We start from the raw sequence: 24428 nt of genomic DNA on the forward strand, positions 1-24428 counted from the left end.
CTTAAGGCTCAAATCACATAATTAATTTTTAATTGGTCGTCACGATTGTCAGTTGGAGGTCCGTTCATGTCACGTGATCAGTAAAACATGGCTGCCCCCATAGAGTGTGGAGCTAATACAGAAACTATAGAGAACAACATGTCCCTAAAGAAAGCTTTGTCTCCTCTCTCTCTGCGAATTGTTGCTGAATGCCCAGTAACTAAAGCGAGAGCCTGTGATTTAATACTGCCTCATAGCACCGTCAGCACCCCGGTTTTCATGCCCGTCGGGACTCAGGGGACCCTGAAGGGAATCACTGTGGATCAGCTGGAAGATCTGGGATGTCAGATTTGCCTTGGAAACACATACCACCTTGGAATGAGACCGGTATGCAGGTTTGCTATAACGCAAATTTAATTTTTATCTCGTGTTTTACTGGGCATAAACCATTTGTTGACGATTTCATGTCAGTTTTCCTGTGTAAATGTCTTTTCTGCTGCCTAAAGGGTCCTGATTTGATTGAGAAAGCCAATGGTTTGCATGGCTTCATGAACTGGAAGAGAAATCTTTTAACTGTGAGTTTAACTTCACATTTTATTTGTCATACGTGGGTGACAAATAAAAGTACAACACGTGGCTGGAAATCTTTGTCTTAAAAACCACTCGTTTCTTTTTCTTTGCTCACAGGACAGTGGGGGGTTTCAGATGGTGTCTCTCGTCGAGCTCTCCGAAGTTACGGAGGAAGGAGTCAAGTTCAGGTCCCCCTACGACGGCAAAGAAATCTTACTAAGTCCTGAGAAGTCTATCAGCATACAGAACAGTCTGGGTCAGCAAGGAGTAAAATAACTGACTCAGCGTTAACCATCGGATACTCTGAGCTTTTGTCAGTATTTCTGTGGCTGACGGACAGCACCTTCATGTTTCTTTGTGTTCTTCCAGGGTCAGACATCATGATGCAGCTGGATGACGTGGTCAGCAGTACTGTGACAGGACCACGGGTAGAAGAGGCCATGCATAGATCCGTTCGCTGGCTGGACCGCTGCATAGCAGCCAATAAAAATCGAGACAAACAAAACCTCTTTGCCATCATTCAGGGAGGATTGAATGCAGAGCTGCGCAAGGCCTGTCTAGATGGTAAAAAACAAACGGAGGCTGATGCTGACACTGAGATTCCTTTAATGATAAATATATTTTGGCTGATGTGCTTTACAAACACACATTGATAATAAAGGCTGAAATTTGACTGTTAAGTCCTTAAAGATCCCCCATTTGGGATCAGATTGATCTAAAATTGGCAGGCATGCTGGAAGAAAAGCACACAGGGAAATGTTCTTGCTTTTTGATGGTACTATCTTATATATTCAGACAGTATGTTAGTTAGGTTAAAGTGGGGGAATTATTAGTTTTGTTTATCACAAACTATCAGTGAAATGTGAAGATGCTGATGTATCCTCACCACTGTCTGCTCAGCTGATGTGCCCTCTGCTACATGTGCTGCAGAGGATATGTGCTGAGTAACAGCTTCTCGAATAAAAAAAAAAAAAGCCATATTAGACATATGTGGGGTGAGCTAAAATTTGGCACTTTTTGTGGCACTATTCACTGTATTTTTCCAGCATTTTAGAGCTGAAATAACTTAAATGCAGAATATAGTCACATTAAATTCTCCGGGCTGAAAAAACACACTTGGGCTGTGTTTTAAAAAAATCAATTTTACACCCATTCAAATGTCAGAAGTCAAAATCAAATCTCGTCTTTTTTCAGCTTGTTTTTTTGTTTTTTTATAACCTGCTTTTGAGCATCAATATCAGAGAGACATAACAGTTTCAACACCACAGTGTCCCCAGTTTACAAGTTAATCTTGGTACCCTGGGTTTTTTATGTGTTTTCTAATAATTCACTGGAGAAAACATCAAAAAGCACATTTTTGTAAACTGCACAGGGTTATATTATTACATGAGATGGGTGTCTGGTCAAAACAAGTTACAGTAAATACATTTACCTACATTTTGATACCATTTTATAGCCGTGATTTATTCTTTGTCAAATTTTCTAACGTCTTAAAAAATCTGTGTATCCACCAATATTTACTTTAAGAGCCTAAAAACTGGGAAAACATTTTTTTTGGAATAGCTTCATAACACATACCAAGTTTTTTTTTTTTTTTTTTACAAGGAAATTTGTTGCTTCTAAGGAGCTCAGGTGGGAGGCACTTACTGGATTTTCTTTCTTTTTTTTCCATGGACTTACATGACTGTATGCTGATGACCACTAGATCTATTATGTGCTGATACTGGTCAAAATTAACAGGCAATTAACATGAGTGGGTCTCCAGTAACTAATCTTGCTTTTTCTTTTTCTTCATGTACCGATATTGAAAATCAAGCTGAATAATTTCATCATTTTTCCATCTTATTTATGGAGGCTGAAAACATGCTAAAATGCCTTGATCCCTTTTTCCTTTTACACTTATTTCAGTAAGTGGAAAAGTGGCAGCATTAACTAGAAAGTTTACATGGTTCAGTCTATTGAGGAAGCATATGTGAATCAAAGATATCAGGGCGTGGTGAGGAACTAATCCGAGTTATTTAAAGGGCCATGCAGTTTGGAAAGGACATCAGAATTCAAGATAAAGGATCAGACTTTCACTTAAGATATTGTTTTGTCTTCCTGTAGAAATGACTAAGCGTGACGTTCCTGGTTTTGCCATTGGTGGACTGAGTGGAGGAGAAGAGAAGGATGACTTCTGGCGGATGGTGACACTAAGCACTGATCACCTGCCTCGGGAAAAGCCCCGCTATCTCATGGGTGTAGGGTATGTTTACTGGTTTCACTGAAATCCATCATGGTAACCTGGTTGTTTACCTCCTGAGCCTGGTTCTGCTGGAGGTTTCTTCCTGTTAAAAGGGAGTTTTTCCTTCCCACTGTCTCCAAAGTGCTTACTCATAGGGGGTCATATGATTGTTAGGTTTTTCTCTGTATGTAATATTGTAGGGTCTACCTTACAATATAAAGCGCCTTGAGGCAACAGTTGTTGTGATATGGCGCTGTATAAATAAAATTGAATTGAATATTGGCTGTGGTACATTTAACCATGTAATAAATTCACATGGTCATGTGTTGTAGGTATGCTGTGGATCTGGTGGTATGCGTCGCCCTGGGATGTGATATGTTTGACTGCGTTTTCCCAACACGCACTGCGGTAATCCGTCTTTACCTTCTGAGAAATCGCATTACGATCCACGACTGACTTCAGATGTATTTCATTCTGTTCTGACAGTCATGGTTCTTTTCTCTCAGAGGTTTGGCTCAGCCTTGGTGCCCTGGGGAACTCTCCAAGTGAAACATAAGCAGTATGCCAAAGACTTCAAGCCCATAGACCCAGACTGCCAGTGTCCTACCTGCAAGAAGTAAGTCAGTTTGCCAAAGCATTTGCTTTACTGTGACAGAAATTGAAGCCTAGGAAGTTCTTTTTAGTGCCTTAGAACATCCCATTTAGCCAGCTGGCTCTTATTCTACCTATCTGTTTCATTTTATATTTATTTGTTTTGAGAAAATTAAATCTAGATAATAACATATCTTTGAAGACTATCAAAAATAAGTCCTTTGGCATCACTTGGTCTAAAATGTTCTGCAGACAAAAGCAGAGTGTTGTGTGAAAGGAGGAAGCTCAAAATCTGGGTAGGTGGGGGGTTTATTCAGCACTTCGGTGTAAATAATATTTGCATTTCCTCTTTCAGGCACAGTCGAGCTTACCTGCATGCTCTGTTTAAGAGTGACACTGCAGCCATGCATCACATCACCATCCACAACATTGCCTACCAGGTCAGTTTAAGCAAAATCTTCTATGACTGACAAAGTACAGGTTTCTTTATTTTATTCTGACCGTTTTCTCATGATTCAAAGCAGGCAACATACTAAAAAGGCACATGCATGGAATAAATCTGACAATGAATCAGTTTACTATTCTCCTGTATCTGCCATCGTCACTCAATAAGCCTGAGGTGCGACATATTTTTCACAGTATATTTCAAAGTTGAAATTCTCTGGGAGAAATATGAGGAAAAACGTCTATCTTTTCAAATTTATGTGACATGACGATACCCTCTCTCAGTGATGGCTATTAAATCCTTCAGTATGGTTTGTATGGCAGGGGCACAACTCGTTTTGTTGCTTTGACATAATCAGAAGCACAAAAAGCCGCATATTCTGACAGATGTGTCGCCAAAGTGGGTGTTAGGAAATTGTAACCAGTATAATCCAATCGATTATGCATCCTATTTGTTTGCTGGTTCTTCTTTTCCTTTTAAGCCAGTTGTATGGTGGTTCTGGAGTGTCCAGGAGTGATGGTTGACCATCGGACGGTCACTCTATGTTTGATCCAGAGTTTAATGCCTCATTAACTTTTTAATGGATTGCTGCAAAACATTAACATACTACCTCAGAGGACACTGACCTGTAGCTGACCTTGTGCACAGCAAAAGATCATTTCCCACTGCAGATCAATAATAATCGCATTATTTTTCCTCAGTTCATCAATCATTTGTCTTTGCAGCTCACGCTGATGCGCTCTGTGAGAGAGAGCATTGTGGAAGGCCGCTTCCCTGAGTTCATACGGACGTTCATGAAGCGACTGTTTCCTTCTGGTGACCAGTACCCCAGCTGGGCTGTGGATGCTTTAGCTTCTGTTAACGTGACTTTGGACTAGAAGCTGGGAGATGACTGTTTGCTATTCATCTCAACTGACAGATTTTATATTGTTTTAAATGACTTTTTTTATGGCTGATTGTTTTCTACTCTTTGTCTGTATTTGTATATGAATTGCTTGTTTTGTTGGCGGTGAGGAGAATGACTTTTGATCTACAGGAATAAAGCCCGATTGTCTCTTGCAACAGGCTGCTTTACGCAGCCTCTGCAGATTGTCCTCAGAGTACACATTATGGTAATGTTAGACTGAATGCAGTTTAAATGAGGTTTGAAACACATGAACTATTTCCTCTGATATCCGCAGACAGTTTTGTGTTGTTACCATGGCTACACAGCCAGGCTCACCCACTTGAAATTAAATATTTTGCCTTCCTGTCAACCTCTTTAATGTTTTAATGGCTAAGTGTATTACAGAGGTACCTTCTTTTTTCCTTTTTACCAAAGGCAGAGTAATAGTCGATGTGTATATATTCTCAGCTTTTAACTTTAATCTTAACAGACAAATTGTTGTCAGCTGTTTGCAAAGATGAAGATTGCTTCCTGATTGGCCACCAGAGGGCGAAATGGATGCAACTACAGCAGGCTTACGACAAACCTGAATATGTTTGTGCAAGTTTCCTAATTGGGGATAAAGTTAATCTGTGTGGATACGCAAAATAACAAACATTTACATTTAGATGACTCATTTGAATGGACAAACGCACTGACGCCAACATGCTTACGATCCAAGCCCAACATCGATCAAATCAACCTCAGCTGGCAGTAAACCTTTTGACGTTTTGGTTTTGTGTGGAGCCCACGGAGGGGCTGCTTTATCAATATTAATCCACGAAAGTTAATTTGAATAACACCTGTTGTCTGCGGCTTTGGGTCAACAGGCCTCTTAAGGACCGCATTTGAATTTCATCACCTCTTCTGTTGTGACCAAGAGCTTCTACAAGATTAAACCCCTGAGAGGTGAAGTGTGAAAGTAAAATATAGCACAGATGTTTGAGTACTGATTGAAACTGTAAAACGGTCATTTGCAAGTTTTTATTCCCTTAATTGCACATGTGTATTGATTATGTACATTAAGGGAGGATGCAGAATTCAAATTGTGGCCTGGATTTTCATTTTTATTTATTTATTTTTTTTAAAGTCTGTGATTAATTGTGTGGGGGTTTTTTTCGTTTTGTATCTTCTGCTTTGATTGGGTATTTTGAATACACTTAGCATATGTATACATAGTAAGAGAGCAGCAGCACTCAGAGCTCATTTGGCAAGCCGTGCAGAATCGTGTTAAGTGTCTGGAAATGAATATGCACGACCAAAGCCTTGCGCTAAATAAATTGGACGCGCTCTCATGTATTTTTAAAGCAAAGCAATTCCTAACATGACAAACACGTCTCCTGATTGAAAACCACCAACAGCTGATATTTATGAAAAGAATAATACTGAAGAAAAATGTGGAAAACTATAGCGCCGAAATAGACTCACGACTGAGATCCGCGCTGGTCTCCACAGTGCAGTAGATATTTCTAGGCATCACGTGTGCGTATGTGTAACAGTTTTCTTATTATTATCGTGGGTTACAGAGATCATTATCGTTCACAGTGTAGAGCAGATGTGGACGGAGAGAGAGCTTATTGCTAATTGAAAATCATATTAAGATCACAGTTTTTGTCGATGTTTATTTTTGGTTAGACTGAGGGGAGGGGAAAAAAGTGGCAACAGCGCACTTCTCCCCGACGTTTCTTTACACATTTGCAGTCAGTGCGTCCATGTGGAGCTCAGGCAGGGAGGATGCTGGTGTTAAAGAGAGACAACCAGTTGCTCTCCAGCTGTCACAGAAAAGTGGAGCCACCCCTACCCACTGACGGATGAACATCTTCGACCTGTTGCCTCAGTGTGAAGAAAAGTAGAGCTGCATTGTGACGGGTGGCAGAAAAGAGATTTTTATTTATTTTTTTTTCTGAAGAAGGACGAATACGGTACCATGAGGTGTATCAATGTGTTCGTTGCTGATTTATGTTCTGAATAGCAGAAGGAAGAGGAACGGAGTTGGCTTTGGAGGAGACCACCTCCTCGCTGTGGAGGTGCGGTTTGCGGTGGTATTTGTCTCTGTCTCTGGGTTTTGAGGAGGGGGACCATGGTCGAACTGGAGAAGGAGGTGCTCCCGCTGCCCCCTCGGTACCGGTTCCGAGACCTGTTGCTCGGGGACTGGCAGAGCGACGACAGGTATGAATGCAGCTGCTTGTAGCGTTTACGCACGGCGCACCGAATCCGTTGCGCATCAGTACAACATCAGAACATTATATCACTGCGTCTAGAAAGTACTCATTTCTTTTGCACCGCCATCAAATCACTCTGATCTCAACGGATCAGGCGCATGAATGTGTCGGAGAATTTTATGGTCAGCTTTGCAGTTCTGTTTAAAGGGCGCTGCTGCAACAGGTTTTCTCGTCTCCCTGTGTGCGCAGAGGCGACCGTTGATAATACTGTTAAGACAATACAGGCAATATGAAAGCATAAAAGAAAACATATTTTAAAAGACACCGTAATCTTAAGTTGTTTTTTTCTTTTCATACAAGAGGCGCGTTTGTGCAAATCTACACATATAAATTGTTACAAAAAAATCATTTGATGGAATTCAAATGAGAAGAAATAAAGAAATAAAGAACAGTTGCAGCAAGGGATGCCTACATTGGGCTATTCCCTTTTTATGCATCTCCTAAAGCCCTCGTTTCTGAGATTTACAGTGAAACATCTTCCACCTGGGTAAGCAGTTTCAAATGGTCTCCCTCAGTAACTAGCAATTAACCTTTGCTTACTCTCCAGTAGATTTGATGTGCTATATATGATATGCATTGCTTAATTCTACAATTTCATTACGCTGGCTAATGGAAAAGCTTAACCTCAATCGTGCCTGTATTTCTTGTTGCTATGTGGAATTGAGGCCCAAAAACCCTTACGTGTGGGCTTGTGTGGGTGTTTCGAATCACATTATTGGGGAAAGTTGTTATTAAAATCACGGAAGACACGATCAGTCCATACTTAAGCATTGCCTGGATTTATAACTTATGTTTGGTCTTCTGTGGCCCTGACCTCTTAGGGGCTCTTATTCTGAACAGCTGGAGTCTAAATAGGCCTGTTCTCTCTGGTCCCAGCCTTCTGTAATTTGTCAGCCATTGCCCTAGGACAAATGTTTCAGTGCAGTGTGACCTCAGTCACCAGATTAGAGAGGTTATGATGCTTGTTTCTTAGAAGTCCATGAGACATGAGAGGACCCTTTTATAGGTCAGATACCTCACCTTCTATAGGAGAAGGGGGGAAAAACAAAACAGCCAATGACAATGCAGTAGATAATTTAACCAAAATGAATCTTTCAAAAGCCAAATTAGTATACAGCTGAAGTGTGGATGTGAATAATTTGGTTGGAAGGGCTGCTGAGACAGTTGGAGAGGACTGTGTGTATGCTGGTGCCACAGATGTGCTGTAATAACTCGCGAACACATGATGTTGATTAGTGTTTCAGGGATATCCTTTAAGTGCCTTGGAAGACACACAGGTACTGATTAATGGTGTGTGTACTGTGCATGTTATTTTGTCATTTGTCAGAGCTCTAGTGTCTGGCACACACACAAGCACTAGCTGTTTACCCACTGCCTAGATAATGAGCTTTTGTAAACAAAAAATACCTCCAATGTCTGTTTTTGCCACGCTTCATAGATTTCTCTTAGCATCCGCACAGATGAGGCCGTCTTACACAGACGTTCAGAAACAAAAGAGCAGTCGAGTGGAGGGTCAGCATGCTGATCTCAGTTCCTCGTTGGGAGCAAAGCGAGTCATATGATTGATAGTGACATCAAGTTTAATTACAGCTACATCACACAGAGTTTTCCTGCTGTAGGCCATAAATCTATAGAAGTAGCCTTAGTCTGCACAAATACCCCAAATAAATAAACAGACACTTCCCTTGGGCTCAGGTGCACAGATGGGGGATGTGGTCATACTGTACAGAGCTAACTCCAACATATTTTCTCACATCAAAATGTCAGTGTGTGTATGCATAACTTATCTCCTTGACACATATGGTACAGTGTGCTCTGGAAAAACGTGCATTACTGAGCCCTTTATTCCCTCTTCTGTCACCCTCCACTGGCCTTTCCCCGTCCTCCTCTCTTCTGTTTGCATCGCTCTAAGTGTGTGTTTGCATGTGTGCATTTGTGTGTGTCCATACATCTCCCTCATTTCACATTTCTCCCATCCCTCTCAGTTCTGATTGAAGTGCCTTCAATACCATGTAGCCCCCGCCCCCCTCCCCAGACTGCTCCTGTAACTCAGTCGAATAGATTTTGCCGTAGCCACCGAAAGGTCCTTAAGTTAAGAATTTCTAGCAGGCTTTTAAAGATGGGAATCGATTTAATAATTTATTTCACGCACAGGGATCTGATCTTTCGACTATACATTTATCGGTGTGGTGCACGACTCCTTTTTTGTCTACCCCTGCTGGTCCTTCAGTTCGCTTCATGTTCGGCTTAAACTGCAAACATACCAGATTTTGTCTTGACAATTCAGCAGTGGCTGCATTTTCTTTTTCTCAAATTGGAACAAGCAGTTATTAAAACTGGCTCAGAATTAAGTCCAAGACAGAATTTGAATAGGGGGTCGGCTGTTGAAATTTTAGTCGCAGCAGCCAATTATTGTTAGCTCTGTCGCTCCCATAACTCCAAACTTAAATCAAGATTGTTTCTGGTGACTGATCAATACTTACATGTGGGTCATTTTGTCGTTTGTGTCAGGAGCGAAGACGTAAAACCATTTTATTGCCACTCTTCTGTTTATATGGTTACCATTTATATTTTTTGGCAGTGAGTCAGAGGCTTCTGTTTAGAGGAAATGCCAGATGACTAAACAATTAAATACAGATCTTTTGCAGGCTGGTAAGGATTTTGCCAGAGTAAGGAGCTGTCTGGTTTTTGCTTGAAATTAATTTGATATCGAGTCCTGTAACTGATTAATTCATGACATGGTTATTAGCACTAATCAAAGATTTACAAAAGGCTATGATTCTTTCACCCAAAATAATATGCATTATTATTCTAACATTTATTATACATTTTGAAAATACATTTTGCTGCATTGCAGAGCAATACTTTTTTTCCTCAAAGTTGCTAAAATGGCCAGCATAGAAGCACACATAACTATTACACTTCTCCACTTCTATAATTAATTTGTTAAAGGTGAATTAAATACAACAGTCTCCTCTCTCCCCACAATAGAATTCCTCAGTGGGAGCTTATGTCTGAGTCCAGGATTACCATACAAATGACAGGCTTTTGTCCTTAAAACAATTTCTTATTGGCTGTCGCCTCCACATCTTCTCTTGCTTAATCTCCGTCTCAGTCTGCTCTCCTTTCTCCCCGTGTCCCTATTCCCTTTTCTTCTCTCTTAATTCTTCCTGTCAAGTCTTAATCTAGTAAGGCCAACGTGGCGCATGATCCATCAATACTGTCAATATTCATGTTCCAGTTAATTTTACTGTCCTTTGATTTGGCACTAAGGTGGATTCCAGAGTCCTTTAGTGTGTCTTTCAGAACCCCTGTAAGATTCATTCATATCTTTCATAACTCAGATTATAAAGCTGATGACTATCTCTGTCCAGAACTGTGGAATCACAGATGTATTGTGCATCATGGGTATCTCGCAGAGCCAGAACTGACATAAAGCAGGTTCTTGGCAATAGATGGCTTTTATGATAAACAGTCACTTGAAAAAGTGATATCTATCAAATTTATGCCTGGATGAGAGAAAAGAGGTGAAGAGGGAGCAGGCACAACTCATCACCTCATTTAGGAATCCTGTACGTGTCTGCACATTTATTTCTGGAAAATATGTAAAGTGAACTTAGAAACACTTTGTTAATGGAAAGTAATTGGCGGGGGGAGTGGGGAGGGGGGGGTCTGAATTGTTAATGGAAAGCTTGGAACATAAAGTGAAGTGAGCTAATAAAACTAAAGCATCGGGGCTCATGAATGCCTCTTCCTATTAATTAAAAAGGTGTTCCGTAAATGACACTCTAATTAATATAGGAGAACAGGATGGGTTGCATGTGGTACGAACACAGAACTATTTCAGAACAAATGACGGGGTATGGTTGGGGAAACGCAGGGTGTATATGCAGTCTGAGCATAATTCTGCTGGAAACAATATTTTGAACATGAGCCACTGCTCTCTTTGTGACAAGGCTGTCTACACAACAGGGAAGATGTTACCTAAGGCAGAGTGAGAGACATGAGAGACATTTCATTTTGGTTGCAGTGTCATAGTTTATCACAGTCACATTTTAGTTTCTTTTTCTTTTTTGTTACTGTAGCAACCCCACATATATATGTGTGTGCATATATGTATGTATATATACAGAACCTGTCAGCATGGATTCTGGTACAGTGGTCAGTTAGTGTCAGCTTCAAGCCGGTGTTCCTCAACACCAAGTTGCAACTTTACTGATAAAACACTGAGTGGGATTTATTAGAAACTACCTCTAGAATTTGGAGTGGAGAGGATGGAATGGCCTCCCTGCAGGTCTGACCTCAACCCCTCTGAACACTTGTGGGATCAGCTTGGGCATGCTGTTCATGCCAGAATGACCAACACACCCACACTGGCTGACTTGGAACAATGCACTTTAAAGAATGGGATGCCATCCCACATCAGTGTGTGACCAAGCTGGTGAGCAGCATGAGAAGGCGGTGCCAGGCTGTTGTGGCAGTGTATGGTTCGTCCACATGCTACTGAGGCCCCTGTTTCTTAAATGAAGAAACTGTTAAATTACCAATATGCCGTGTTTCTCCAGACTTCAAACATCCAATCCAATAAATGACACAAAACAAGAGATAATAGTATAATAAGCTGTTTGCCATTGGCAGAGAAGATTTGGCAAGTTTTTTGCAAAATTTGGAAACAGACTTTCCAATGATATGATGGGTATATACATATATATACATAATATGCATCGCGTAGCAGCAAAGTCAAAGCACTTGTGAATGTAAATATGGTCAAGATGACCTGCTGATGTTCAAAGTGAACCTAAAAATGGGTAAGAAAGGTGATTTGGTCACTTTGTCACTTTGAATGTGGTATTATTGTTGGTGCCTATTGGCCTGGTCTGAGTATTTCAAAAACAGCTGAACTTCTGGGAATCTTCAGCAGAAGAGCATCTCTGGATTAAACCTTAAATGGGCTAAAGCAGCAGAAGACCACACTGGATGGCACTTATGACAGCTGAGAACAAGAAATGAATGACCCAATTCCAACTGGCTCACCAAAGTTGTCAACAGAAAATGGAAAATACGTTACCTGTTCTGATGAGTCTTGGTGCAAAGAACATTAAAAAAAATGGATGTATGTTGCCTTCTATCAACAGTTTCAGGCTGTTGGTTCCCTTTTCTGATTACAGTCTGTCCTTCATCTAATGGCTGCTTCAAGCAGGGTAAGGTGTCATGTCGCTAAACCATCAAACTGGTTTCTTGAACGTGACATTGAGGTCACTGTACTTAAATGGCTTCCACAGTCACCAGAGCTCAGTCTAACAGAGCACCTCTGGGATGTGGTGAAACACGACATTCACATCATGGATGTGCAGCCAACAAATCTGCAGCAGCTGTGTGAGGCTATTGAGCCAATATAGACCAAAATCTCAGAGCAACATTTCCAGCACCTTGTTGAATGTGTGCCATGAAGAATTAAGGCAGCTCTGAAGGCGAAAGGAGGTTCAAGATCTGCCTATTAGTGGTTAATTTCAAATTAATTTCTAATCCTTATTCTCCTTTAAAAATCCCCTCTCACACCTTCAAATATTACACTGTCATAATAAAATGAAAGCAGTTTTGGATCTATAGATGCTTATAAACAGAGCTAGACCTCAAAACCACTTTTTTGATTTCTTCCTAGATGTAAAAGGAATATAGTAACATAGTAATCATATAGTAATTAAAGAGGCAGTTTCTGCTCTGGCTTATTGTATTTGATATGCATTTTTTAACACTATAGAAATAAAGTGATGGCAGTTTCTCTTATGGTCATCTAGATTCATGGTTATTTGTTTTTATTTGATTTTATTTTTTCCCCACCGCTGGGGCTTAATAACCACGAGATTGAATTCCCTAACCAGCCTTTCAGTTTTAGATGAGCGCTGTCAACACTTAAGTGCCTTCCTGCTGTGGATGCTAACACAGCCATAGAGCTGACTAGCATGTGCCTGACCGCTTCTGGGCTCTTGCCGTGTTTGGATGTTGCTGGAAGGTCCCATGGCATCAGAGTGGGGGCATCGAGCTGCTGTGCTACACTGTTGTGGGAGATCACAAACGCAGTTGTCCACTGATTGAAGCTCCCCTATTCCCAAACTGTGTTAGCTTAATACACCTCAGGAGTTATCTTTCAAATCCAAGAAGCCCCAGGGACACCAGGGACAGTAAAGAGAGATGATTCCTCTCATGTTTCACTCTTCTTTGCATCTCACGTCATCTTCAAAGTGGTTATTTGGCAATAAAAAAGATGAATATCTTATGTTGACATAATCAAATGCTAAATGTCTGAGCATATCTGAAACTAAAGTAATCTTAAGAGACTTGGGAGATCGGATGGCATTGCGTGATTTTTAATGACTTGCATCAATTCAGCCTATATTTTGTTTCATGATAAGAGAAATTAATGTCTCTCTTTTTTTTTTTTCTTTTTTTTAGTGAGGAAATAGTGCCAAGGCAGAGGAGGTGCATTTCTCTAAATTCAACCTTTAAAATGAACCATCATGTTCTGTTCTTCCTTCAGGTGAACAAAACAGACTGCATCTATGTGTCAGCAGATCCTTCTTTAAGCAATAAGCAGCAGATGATAATTTCAGGAAAGGGTGAGGTAAGATGAGAACACTAGGAAGCAGCGGTGGACGATGGCTGAATCATGCATACAGATAAAATGTGGCAAATTTTAATCAGTGGGAAACCAGAGTTTGCTCAGGGAATGATTAAGACCAAAGACTCCAGTACCCATTTTCTTATTGTCAGTATGCTTTAAAATACCTTGCACATTTCTTGTAAACGATGGCCCCTTTGCTCCTGCTGTTCTTTGTCCAGGCAAATGTCTACTGGCAGAATCAGCCATGGCACTGAAATGTGTGGATTCTTTTTCCCTCAGTTCCAGAGTGAAAAACAAACAATAAAAAAGGCAACACTTTTAAACCTCGGTCATAATTGAGTGATAATTAAAGCGTAGCTTTTTGTTCATTGGAGTGGTAAAATCAATTTCACAACAGCTATGATTGGTATTTAAAAAGGGGGGCAAAAAGGAAACGGCTGCATCTTTCATGTCACTCCTAAGTCGGTGCCATCTCTTGCATTGAGGTCTTAGAGGAAAAAATATACCTTTAACCACAAGAAATGGATTTTCATTTAGCAAGGATATGGACACATATTCTCATTCCGCTCTCTTCTGTATTCTTTTTCACCTCACTTCAAAATTGTCAAACACATGTAATGGCTGCGTATCTGGGTCAGGGACAGGCTGTCCCGCCAGCCATTGGTTGGAGCAGAAGCAGAGTACACCTCGCCTCTTTTAAAATGTTACAGCAAACGAAAGACGATGTGCAATCTATTTGTTTCTTGTTGTCTTCTCATTCATCGTCTGTGTGCTTTATGATTACAAAATCGCCCCTGTTTAGCCATTAACCCATTCAAGAAACCAAATAATAAACATCAAATATGTTTAAGCATGTTTCTTTCAATCAATGAGAACACCTTCCTTAAAAACATTTACGCTGTATGTGTGCGCTGCTCTCCTCCTTTTAGAGATTAAAAGCATTTTATTGATTGTAGCACGACTTCTGCACGTCTTAGAGGTTTCGGGAATGAATGCCATGACAGTTTTAAACCTCTTCAATTATATGAAATTTCTTTTTTTGTCAAATCAGAAATGCTCTGTTCTTTTGATAGACAGTGCAGGGTTATTTTCCAGCATGTTCTGGATTAGTGATACATAAGAAAGACTTAGTGAGCTTGTGTAAACACAGTCCTCTAGTTTTACTGCTGTTGCTGATAGCAAGAGACAAACAAGGCTTCTGAATAAAAGTGTATGGGATAATAAATGTGAAATGATGGCTGTTATGGCCCGCACTTGCCCCCAAAAAGCTGCATAACAGCCAAGCCTGTAAATATCAAGCCAATTGTGTTGCTGCGCTATGAAACACAAGCACAGTCTGGAGGATCTGCTGCCAGCGTTTCGGTGCCAGACACCACGGGACACCCCCAGAGGTTCCTCATCTATTGCCCAACAGGTCAGAGCTTTTTTGGAGGCTTTGATGTTTTGGCTGATCTGTGTAAATGTCACCTGCGTTTGGAAGTGCTTCAGGACTATTAATTGTCTGCCAGGACGATCATTTGCTCTTTGCTTAGCAGTGTAGTTTTATCTGATGGACTCAATTTGGACTGATCAAAGTAAATCAACTGTATTTATTAAATACCTCATGGGGAAAAAAAGTGTAATTAAAGGATGCATTTGTGGCCTGAATGGATGCACAAGCTATAACCTTTGTAAAGCTAAGTGTTTTTAGTAAGAGTCGTTCAGGTAAAATAATCAGCAGGTGGCACCTGTAGTTTAGCAGCTTACTTGGTTTTTTAGCCATAATGTGTCTGAATTATGCTTATGCCAGTAAAGCTAAATTGAATTGGACTGGATTGAAAAACCCAGTTCCAAAAAAGAAGGGGGAAAAAAAACCCATCGCTGACCTTTTACCCAGCAGACATCTTGGCTTATCACTGTAGGGAAAGCACAGGTGGAATTAACAATGGCTCAGTTCACTTTAGCGTCCCACTAACTACGGCAGCACGCATAAAAGCAGCACCTCCACTAAGTAGAATGGAGCCATCAATAACACACCCGAGCATCCCTGCTGTGACACGAGGACGGAGCAGCCGAAGCTGCCAAATAAGAAATCCTGCTTCCACAGAGTCGATCTTAAGCAACGTCAGGTGCTTGTAATGTGCCGCAAAGCTGGATTAACTCAAGCTGACTGGCACAAATGTCCATGGGCTCTGTCCTCATACAGGCCTGTAAAATACAAAAGGTTTTTATTCATTCGTGTACATAAAAAGTATTAACTTAGCAGGAGTATTATCACTGCCATTGAAAGTGATCATTATTTACTCGTTTAATTCATGCAGAGATCGGAGTCTGCTGTGAAAAGGTGTGACTCACAGTCTCTCGTGTGTGCTGGTGGCCATAGTCCTGGGAGAAAAAATGTGGTATAATAAGAATGATTATAATCACTGGAACATTAACTTAACAATTTGAGGAAAAATTTGACTGTGGGGAAAAAAAAAAGTCTGTGAACTACGAATATCTAGTTTCCACCCTTCCACCCATTGCTTTAATGACAGCTTGTTCTCAGTCTGGTGGGACTCCACGACATGAGATAACCCATGTTATCCCAGCATGAGCTCTCATTGTTCTGGAAAGCTCTTTCCTTTTTATACTTATTTAACCTTTTTTCAAGCAGGAAAATGGGACTCTTGAGGTTTCAAATCTCTTCTGCAAAACTCAGCAGCTCAGCTCAGCTTGTTGAGATGCTGGGATGTTTGGCTTTTTAAATATTTAGGTGCAGCTTTAGCCCTCATCCTACCGACATATCTAAGATTCACGGGCTACTGGCTGGAGCCTCTCTGGGGATTTCTTAAAGCTTTATTATTACAAAACTGAAATCTATACTTTCTTTTTTAATCCAAAGCACAATCCACTGTATTACTTATCATCCTGGTGTCACTTAGCTTTCAGTCATTTTAAGTAAACATTATTTGCTTACTTATTTGAAATTCTGTCAATAAAGGTTATGAGCACAATCTCTGACAAAGGGCAGTCCTGGATGAAACTAGCAATTAGTCTGACTGTTTTTCATTGTGCAGAGACTGAACAAACAACTGAAATTAGCCAAAGCTGAACATACACTACAGGCAGCTCTAGCACACAGTTGCCTCATGCAATGCTCAGGGCATGTTGGCATGTGACAAGAGGAGCAAATAGTTGCAGTCGTCCTGTCTGAGTTTTCAAACAGATTTTCCAGTCGAGCGTTGGTCGGTCACTTTAGCAGGTGGATGTTTCCTCACTGCTGCTCGGTTTGGGGCTTGCAATGTAGCAGCATCAGCTCGTCTATTCTCTGACTGTTTCAGGTAGCCTTGGTGATGTCTCCAATATTCTAATAACTTCCAGTCTGGGAGATTCCCCATCCAGATAATAAATGCAGCAATGGAGTTTTTCTTCTTTAAAATGACTGGCAGAGTACTCCAATCCTTGATACTGTCCAATGTTTTACTTTAAGATTAACTTTATATAAGGTAGATGTGCATTCTATACACACTATATAATTAGCCAATCACATGACAACATCTTAATCTACTGAGGCCTATAGACATGCTCAAGACAGCCTGCTAATATTCAAACAAAGTCAATTTAAGTAACTTTGAATGCAGCACGTTTTTTGGTGCCAGGTGAACTGTTATAAAGATTTCAGAAACTGCTGATTTATGGGGAAGTTCCTACACAACCATCTCTAGGATTTACAGAGAATGAGTCTAAAATAGAGATAATATAAAGTATATATAATAAAGTATACAGAACAGCATCTCTGAATGCACAACACACTGAAACATATGGGCTACAACAGCATAAGACCACACCCAGTGCCAGTCTTTCAGCTAAGAACAGGAAACTGAAGCTCCAATTCACAAAAGTGGTCATCAAAATTGGAAAAACGTTGTCAGGTCTGAATGAATTATGACCACATCATGACATGTTATTCCAACAGAATAACATGAAATCATCTCTAATTGGTGATGGCCTTTACAGTCACCAGAGCTCAATCCAGCAGACCACCTTTGGGATGTGTTGCAATGGGTAAATGCACAATGTATGGTAGTAGAACGGGAGATTCTAATCATGGATGTGCAGCAGTTGTGTGGTGCTACATGTCAATATGGGGAAAAAATATCTGATGAATGTTTCCAGCATCTTGCTGAATCTGTGCTAAGAGAAAAGGAGGTTCAAACGGTTACTATCATGGTGTACCTAATAAAGTGTCGGGCGAGTGTATAAATGTCATTATATGTTATTGACTTTCATTGCAGGCAGCTAGTGTAATTTTTTTATGTGTATTCCAATGAAGAACTCCCCCTCTCGTGTATTAAAGCACATTTTAATATTTTCTTTGGATTTAATTTTCCAAAGTCATCCTCTTTTCATTCATTAAACATAACAAGCTTTGATTTCCCTGATAGAATCTTTGCCTTGATTACTTTATTTTCCTGCCTCTTCTCTGTCACTGGTATGACTATTATTTCAGAGTTTTAGTGTGGAGGTCGTAATGAGCCGATGTTGTGCTGCTTTGTGCGCATAGATTTGGGTTTCTTTAGTCACTTCCACTGTGTCATTAGACGGCCAATGCTGTGTCATTATGGAGCTCAGGCATGGGTGGAAGCAGCAGGAGAACGAGGTTCAGCTCTCTTTCTCTCTCTCTCTCTCTGTTTCTCAGAGATCCTCCTCCGCATGTCCCCTTCTGTCTGTCTGTCCATCTGTCTGCGTCTGTTTAACTACATTTATCTGTCTGTATTTTAGTCCTCCCTCTCTCCCTCTGCCTCCCTGTCACACACGTCCATGCAAATGTGAAATCTCTCCAGGCTCGTTTTTGTTATGCATATTTATTCACGTGCTCTTGTTTCCAGCTGTTAAAGCTGTTAGTTTTACTTTGCTAAACTCCAAAAGATAATCTTCGCTGGTTGTAAATAATTAGCTTGATCAATCAACGTTACTGAATGAGCGTCAGAGCAGAGAGTGAGAGGAGAGGACCTCTATGGGAGTTTCTCCCTCGTGGTGAATCTCGCTGTTCCCCAGTTCAGTGACATATGTTATTTTCTGTACAACATGAGCCAAACCAGTTTTTCCTCCACAATTATCTAATCGTTTATTTTCATTTCACTTTTTTAGAAGGCCTTGGGGCGGGAAGGAGGCTATTGCCCAGGGGTATCATCGTGATGTGATTGCTTGTCTTTTGTTTTGAAATAATGCTCTTTATGAGTTTTTAATGTGTTTTTCTCCTCCACCTTCCCCTTAGATTAAAGTTCCCGACTTTCAATCTATCCTACGGCTCAAGTCTTTATTGGGCTATATTTCCACTTTACTTTTCATCCTCTATTGTACACTCAAGTGGAAAAGCTTCTGCTTAGAGAAATACATCAAGGCTAGAATGACCTCTGAAATTATCCTCTTCTCGTCTCACAAAATATGAAGAGGCTTTGAGGACTTTCTGGAATGAATAAATACTCAGATGGCAGGATTTAAGAACGTATGTCACCTAAATTGTCCTAAGACAAGAACAAACAGGCGATAAAAATGTTTTGGCGCAGGAGAGCAAAACACTGTCACCATCAGATCTTAAAGTGCAGCCTGAGATGTATGTGGTTGTAAAAGGCCAGATAAGTTCAAGGGAAAGTAAACATTTAAGTGTTTACCTTTTTTGTTATGAGGATGATAACCAGGAACTTGGCACAGTGGAGCTTTTCAGAAGAAGCCCCACTCAAGAGTGTAAGAGGAGCCGATGTTTACTAGAATATAGTACATCTTTAGCTGTAGTCAGAAAGGCTACTTTTGAAACATGAAAGTAATTCAAAAAGTATCTTAGATGCTGTTTGACCAAATAAAACTCTTTCAATGACTTCACACACACACATTGACACTACACGTGTGGTTTTCGGGACTATACCGATTCCGTGTACCTTTGTCCACATTCAGTCCTCCTTCTACATGGCCTGTTGTATGTCTGCAGAAACCATCTGTAGCTTGTCACGCTTTGTCCCAGCTGCATATGGTGGTGGGACAATAAATAAATAGCTTTGCCTGAGTTGTTACTTATCCTTCAGTATTTATCATTTATTCATTGTTGGGACTGATGTGTAATATGGCATGAACTTGATTCACTTCTAATTAATTTCAAAGAAATAAACTTCAGTAGTGTTGAGAACCCTTCCTTTAATTATACTTGCTCAAGAACGGATTTTTTTCCTACCTGTCAGGATGGTTAGGTTAGGATTATTTTTTCATTTTCTAATACATTTTATAAAAAAAAAAAAAAAAAAAAGAAAAGAAAAAAAGAACAGCACTTTTATTCATAAATGTTATCTAACTGAGGCAAATTGCAAATATTAACCACTAATAAAATAAACATCTGTTAGGTTTTTTTGTTTTGTTTTTTTTGTTAACATAAATTGTTGTTAATGGGTGTATTGATTTAATAACACGATAATGCAGTGGGTCCACCAGACCTGCCAACACTAGCTGAGTAACAGTAACATGAACGCCACACAGTTGAAGAAAAAACTGTTGGGGAAATACTAAAAGTGACCCTTAAAAAACGGCAAAGTGCCGATATAAAACTTTAACCACAAATAATGTTATAATAGAATAGAATGCCTTTTATTGTCACTAAACACATGTACAGCTGAATTATCCAGTCCAACACTTTATAGTAGCCATTGTTAATAATGTGGAATGTGTTATGTTAATTACACTTTAATTACACTTTATAATAGATTTGTAAATATAAATTTGCATTTCTTAACTAATTATTAGTTACTTGCTGACCTTTGGATTGTTTTTCCAGTCACTGCCAGTCAGGGGAAAAAAAATAATATACTCTGAAAACTGGTTACATATTTTTATCCAGATTGGTTCTTTCATTTTTGTCGTAAATATGGAGTTAGGGTACTTTTTTCATGATGACACGCGCCTCCCAGAGTTTTAAAGAGAGTGTAAGTTGGCTGATGGTTGTAGCGGCGGTGTACATCATAAAATTCTAGATAGCAGTTAATGTACTTTTTTTTACATACTAATTAGTTTCATTTTCACTCACCATTTAGATTTACAAACTAAAACAACTTGTCTGGGGTTTAGGAAAAAGACTGTGATGCTCAAGTGGACCCAGTAGATTGAAATATGATGCCAACAGTGTCGTGCCCAAGTGTCCACCTTTGAGGAGTTGGACAGGATACTTTTATAATATAGTAAAACCTTTACTAGAAAACTACAAGAGCATTGTAATCATTAACAAATACACAGTGTTGAACTCTCACTACATAATATTGTAAATTGTAACATTACTAATGAAGAGTAAACATGTTATAATTTGTAAAACTAACTGTTAATTAACTAACTACACTGAGTTTGACTCTACTGGGGGGAGACAGTATCCATATTGCAAACAATAAGGTGCCGTTGCACATCTCTGGGCTTTCGCGAGCCCGTGCTCATCTGGATTTTTATTATTTTCGTGTGTTTTTCATCATGTGTGTGAAAGCATTATTGTCAGCAATCTGCTCAGAGCGCAGGGAGCCGTCGACAAGTTGCAGCGGGGCCATCAGCTCCGGTGGCTGAACACTTTCCACAAGTGTGTGTTTGCTCACATGTGCTCATAAGAGAGGCAAGGAAAAAGACACTGAATTCTGCGTTGCCATAGTAACAGAGACGACAATTACTAACCCCCCCCAACCCCAACAAGCCTCCTCTCCCCCTCCTTGCTTGGAAGGTGTGTAGTTTCATCTTGATTTGTGTGCACCTCATGGTGGTATAACGTCACTCTGGAACCCCGGGAAGGCTCCCCCACCACCTCTTCAACCACCGCCACCAATGCCGTCACCTCTTCCTGCAGACAGGAGAATAGACTGCAGTTGTTCTGCCTCTCTTTCATCTGCCTGTGTTGTGTGAGACCACCGGCGTGCCGGGCCTGGTGTTTTTTTTTATCTTCGACCTGAGTCATCCACTCTTCCCTCCATAGGATGAAAGGGGAGCTACTGAGAATTCTCCCCCGAGGTGGTCAGACAGGAAATACAGTCTATGTGTGACGGTGCCTGATTATGTGTCTGTACACATGTAAGAGCTGTCTGAAGAGTGGCTCTTCATCATATCTCTCCACAAGAATCCATGTCAGATGGCCACATGAATGGTCTAATAATACTAATGACCGAGTTGCAGGTGTGTGTTTCAGGTCCATGTGTGTACAGTAATGTGTGTGCGTGCGGGCCCCTCTAACAGGAGGGTGCCAGAATGAAAAGGGAGAAAGAGCAGTAATTATGGCCTCCCATGTTCAGCAGAAACATCAGAGGGAAGTAATTTGTTGCTCTATATTTAATCAGTGGAGATAACGAGAGTGACTGCAGCTGTCTGGGCCTATGGGCAGGCAGACAAGCACGAACACCATTTCCTCCAAAACCCATTAGTCTTTAATGCAGCAGTCCACAGCATCTTATTTACATACTTTTCCGTGGTCACATAATCATTATCACCCTTTCAATGTCGAATTTGTTCAATTGTGTCGTTTTTCTTCATCACCTTTACCCTCTTTTATCTCGCAGCACTTCACTCACTTCCTCTCTTCTGTCTCATGGCTTGACTCCAGCTATTTTATTTCCTCAGTCACCTGAAGCAGTTTCCTAGTACTTTTCCTCTGGGTTCTCTTGAACCATCATTATCTCCATTTGCCTATTACTGACTCTGCCCATCTCTCCATCACCTCTCTTAGGGTGCAGGTGGAGTTTTATGTGAACGAGAACACTTTTAAGGAGCGCCTCAAGCTGTTCTTCATCAAAAACCAAAGATCCAGTAAGTTGCCCGTGTTCGGGATCGCGCTTTCCCTGGTTGAGTGAATTTCTTGTCTACTGTCTTCATTTCTGAACCAGTTGTTCAGCTGAATACGTGTTTCGTTTTAATGTGTAGTGTGCTGCCATTCTTGCTCTGCATTTCATCACCAGTTATTCAACTTGTCCACTCTCTGTGCCTGCTTAAATGTCTGTGTAGCGGGTTTGATTATCAATGTGTTCATTTGCAAGGATGGTGTACAGTAATATTAATATTTCTACTGAATGCACAAGTTGCTTTTTGGGGGGGAGGTAATTGGCTTATTGTGAATTATCAATGGGTTATATACTAGTTAGACACGCATGCACTTCAGCTACATTAGGCCAAGCACTGTTAGTTAGCCATGGCCAGAAATGGACATTGAAAAGATGAGATGAATCAACTTTCAGAAGGGCTTGCAAGCTTTCTGGTAGTGATAATTAGTGGTATATGAAATACTCCTAGTTGCCCAGAGGATTTATTCCTTAAGAATTTGTGTCATGTCTTCATTGAAGCTTTAATCATAACAGATTCAAAGAGCACTGCACTGCTTAAAAGAATCCCGCAGAGCTTTATTCGGTGTCACATTTTTAAATCATGCATTAAGGTTATGGATAGCATTGAATAAATTCTATCTCCATAAATTCTGCCATATTGGTGCTGTCTTTGACTCGCTGGCTATTTCTTTTTCGAACTGCAGGTCTGCGAGTGCGAATGTTCAACTTTTCTCTAAAAGTGCTGAGCTGCCTCCTCTACATCGTCCGAGTCCTGCTGGACAACCCGCAAGAGCAAAGACAGGACTGGTGAGCAAAATGGCGTCAACGATGGCTCAATTGGGTAAAACAAGGCTCTCTGATAGCAGGAGCAAAAGCAACAAGTCAATAGAGGGGACAGCAGTGTGTGTGTGTGTGTGTGTGTGTAAAGTATCCCGTAACTTTATGGAGGGAGAGAAAAACAAGTCTGGAAACTGAACCTTTTAGTGGCTCAGTCCAGTTTTGATGAAAGCTGCTGGGATGAAGATGTCTTATTCATTGCTGTTCATGTGGTTTTACCCCCTGCAGTGTGAGCGGAGTTAACTGCACCAAACAAAACACGTCATCCCGTCCATGGAGTGAGTTTGACTGGTAAGCATGCAAGGCTTTAATTAGGAGTGATGGCTTTAGCCTGCAGACAAGAACCATGAAACCATCCTGGGATACTGTGATCCACGACACCAGCTCTCCGGCCGGAAATGTTGTATAATGCAATCAATGCGACTTCACTTAACTGATGCAATCCACAATGTTGATATTAAACATTACTGATCCACCTTCGTTTATCACCATTCAGCTGTATGGATTACCTGCCAACATAATATGCATGCAGTGCCTGTGCAGCCTAATCAACAGTGATCTAGTGAAGACAGAGTATCTAATATACAGCAGCAAAGAGAGAGAGAAACCAGGAGGTGTGTTTGGACCTGGGGCCTTGCCCTGTCTCCTGCTCAGGGACCTATTGATCTAATTGGTGGCTGATGACATTGGCTAAGCTCTGGCTCCAAATGAATAAGGAGCCTGACTCAGTGAGCTCAGGAAAGGGATGGGCCACCTCCTGTTCCAGGCAGTAGACTTGTAGCATCGTGCCAAGCAGCCTTAAGCTCCAGGTTCTTTTTTTTTCCTCCGAGGGGAGTGGGGGGTTACTTTCCTTTAACCTCTTACAATATGATAATTATCCAGTTATGATGATTATACAGTATTATCAGCACAGTTAGATTAGTCTAGTTTAATTTTAACAAGGTCTGCCTGTTTTTTTCCCCTTTCTTTGTGGCATCTGTCTCCTCCACTTTGCATTCTTCCCTTTTTTTTTCCACCTCTGCAGGAAGCTAATCATCTGGGTTGACAGACCTCTACCGCTGTGGGCATTGCAGGTTAGATACATCCGTAACATTCCCATGTAAACAAGGCCTCCATTTTTATGTCTGATCACTTCTGCATGCACGAATGCACAGAAGTCAAAATATCTGCGTTCGCTTTATCGGTTTATTGCCAATTAAATTTAGGTCACATTATTTCAGCTCA

At 40.6% G+C, this 24428-nt stretch overlaps 2 protein-coding genes across 3 annotated transcripts in view; both read left to right on the forward strand.

Moving 5' to 3' along the window:
• Positions 1-26: 26 nt before the first annotated feature.
• Positions 27-5065, forward strand: qtrt1 (queuine tRNA-ribosyltransferase 1). Its single transcript, XM_031736444.2, has 9 exons — positions 27-366; positions 486-554; positions 667-805; positions 919-1113; positions 2656-2794; positions 3106-3181; positions 3280-3389; positions 3720-3804; positions 4535-5065. Exons 1-9 carry the CDS (start codon positions 88-90, stop codon positions 4685-4687), a joined length of 1245 nt encoding a protein of 414 aa, XP_031592304.1. The 5' UTR covers positions 27-87; the 3' UTR covers positions 4688-5065.
• Positions 5066-6446: 1381 nt separating this feature from the next.
• LOC116317705 (potassium channel subfamily T member 2) overlaps positions 6447-24428 on the forward strand; it is a 42638-nt gene continuing 24656 nt past the window's right edge. For both annotated transcript variants that reach the window (XM_031736558.2, XM_039610610.1), the window contains exons 1-5: positions 6447-6903; positions 22277-22356; positions 23072-23174; positions 23433-23495; positions 24229-24277. In XM_031736558.2, the coding sequence (XP_031592418.1) occupies positions 6815-6903; positions 22277-22356; positions 23072-23174; positions 23433-23495; positions 24229-24277 (384 nt within the window). In that variant the 5' untranslated portion in view covers positions 6447-6814. The remainder of the gene's footprint in view (positions 6904-22276; positions 22357-23071; positions 23175-23432; positions 23496-24228; positions 24278-24428) is intronic.

The sequence above is a fragment of the Oreochromis aureus genome, linkage group 4 (genome assembly GCF_013358895.1).
Source record: "Oreochromis aureus strain Israel breed Guangdong linkage group 4, ZZ_aureus, whole genome shotgun sequence".
NCBI lineage: Eukaryota > Metazoa > Chordata > Actinopteri > Cichliformes > Cichlidae > Oreochromis > Oreochromis aureus.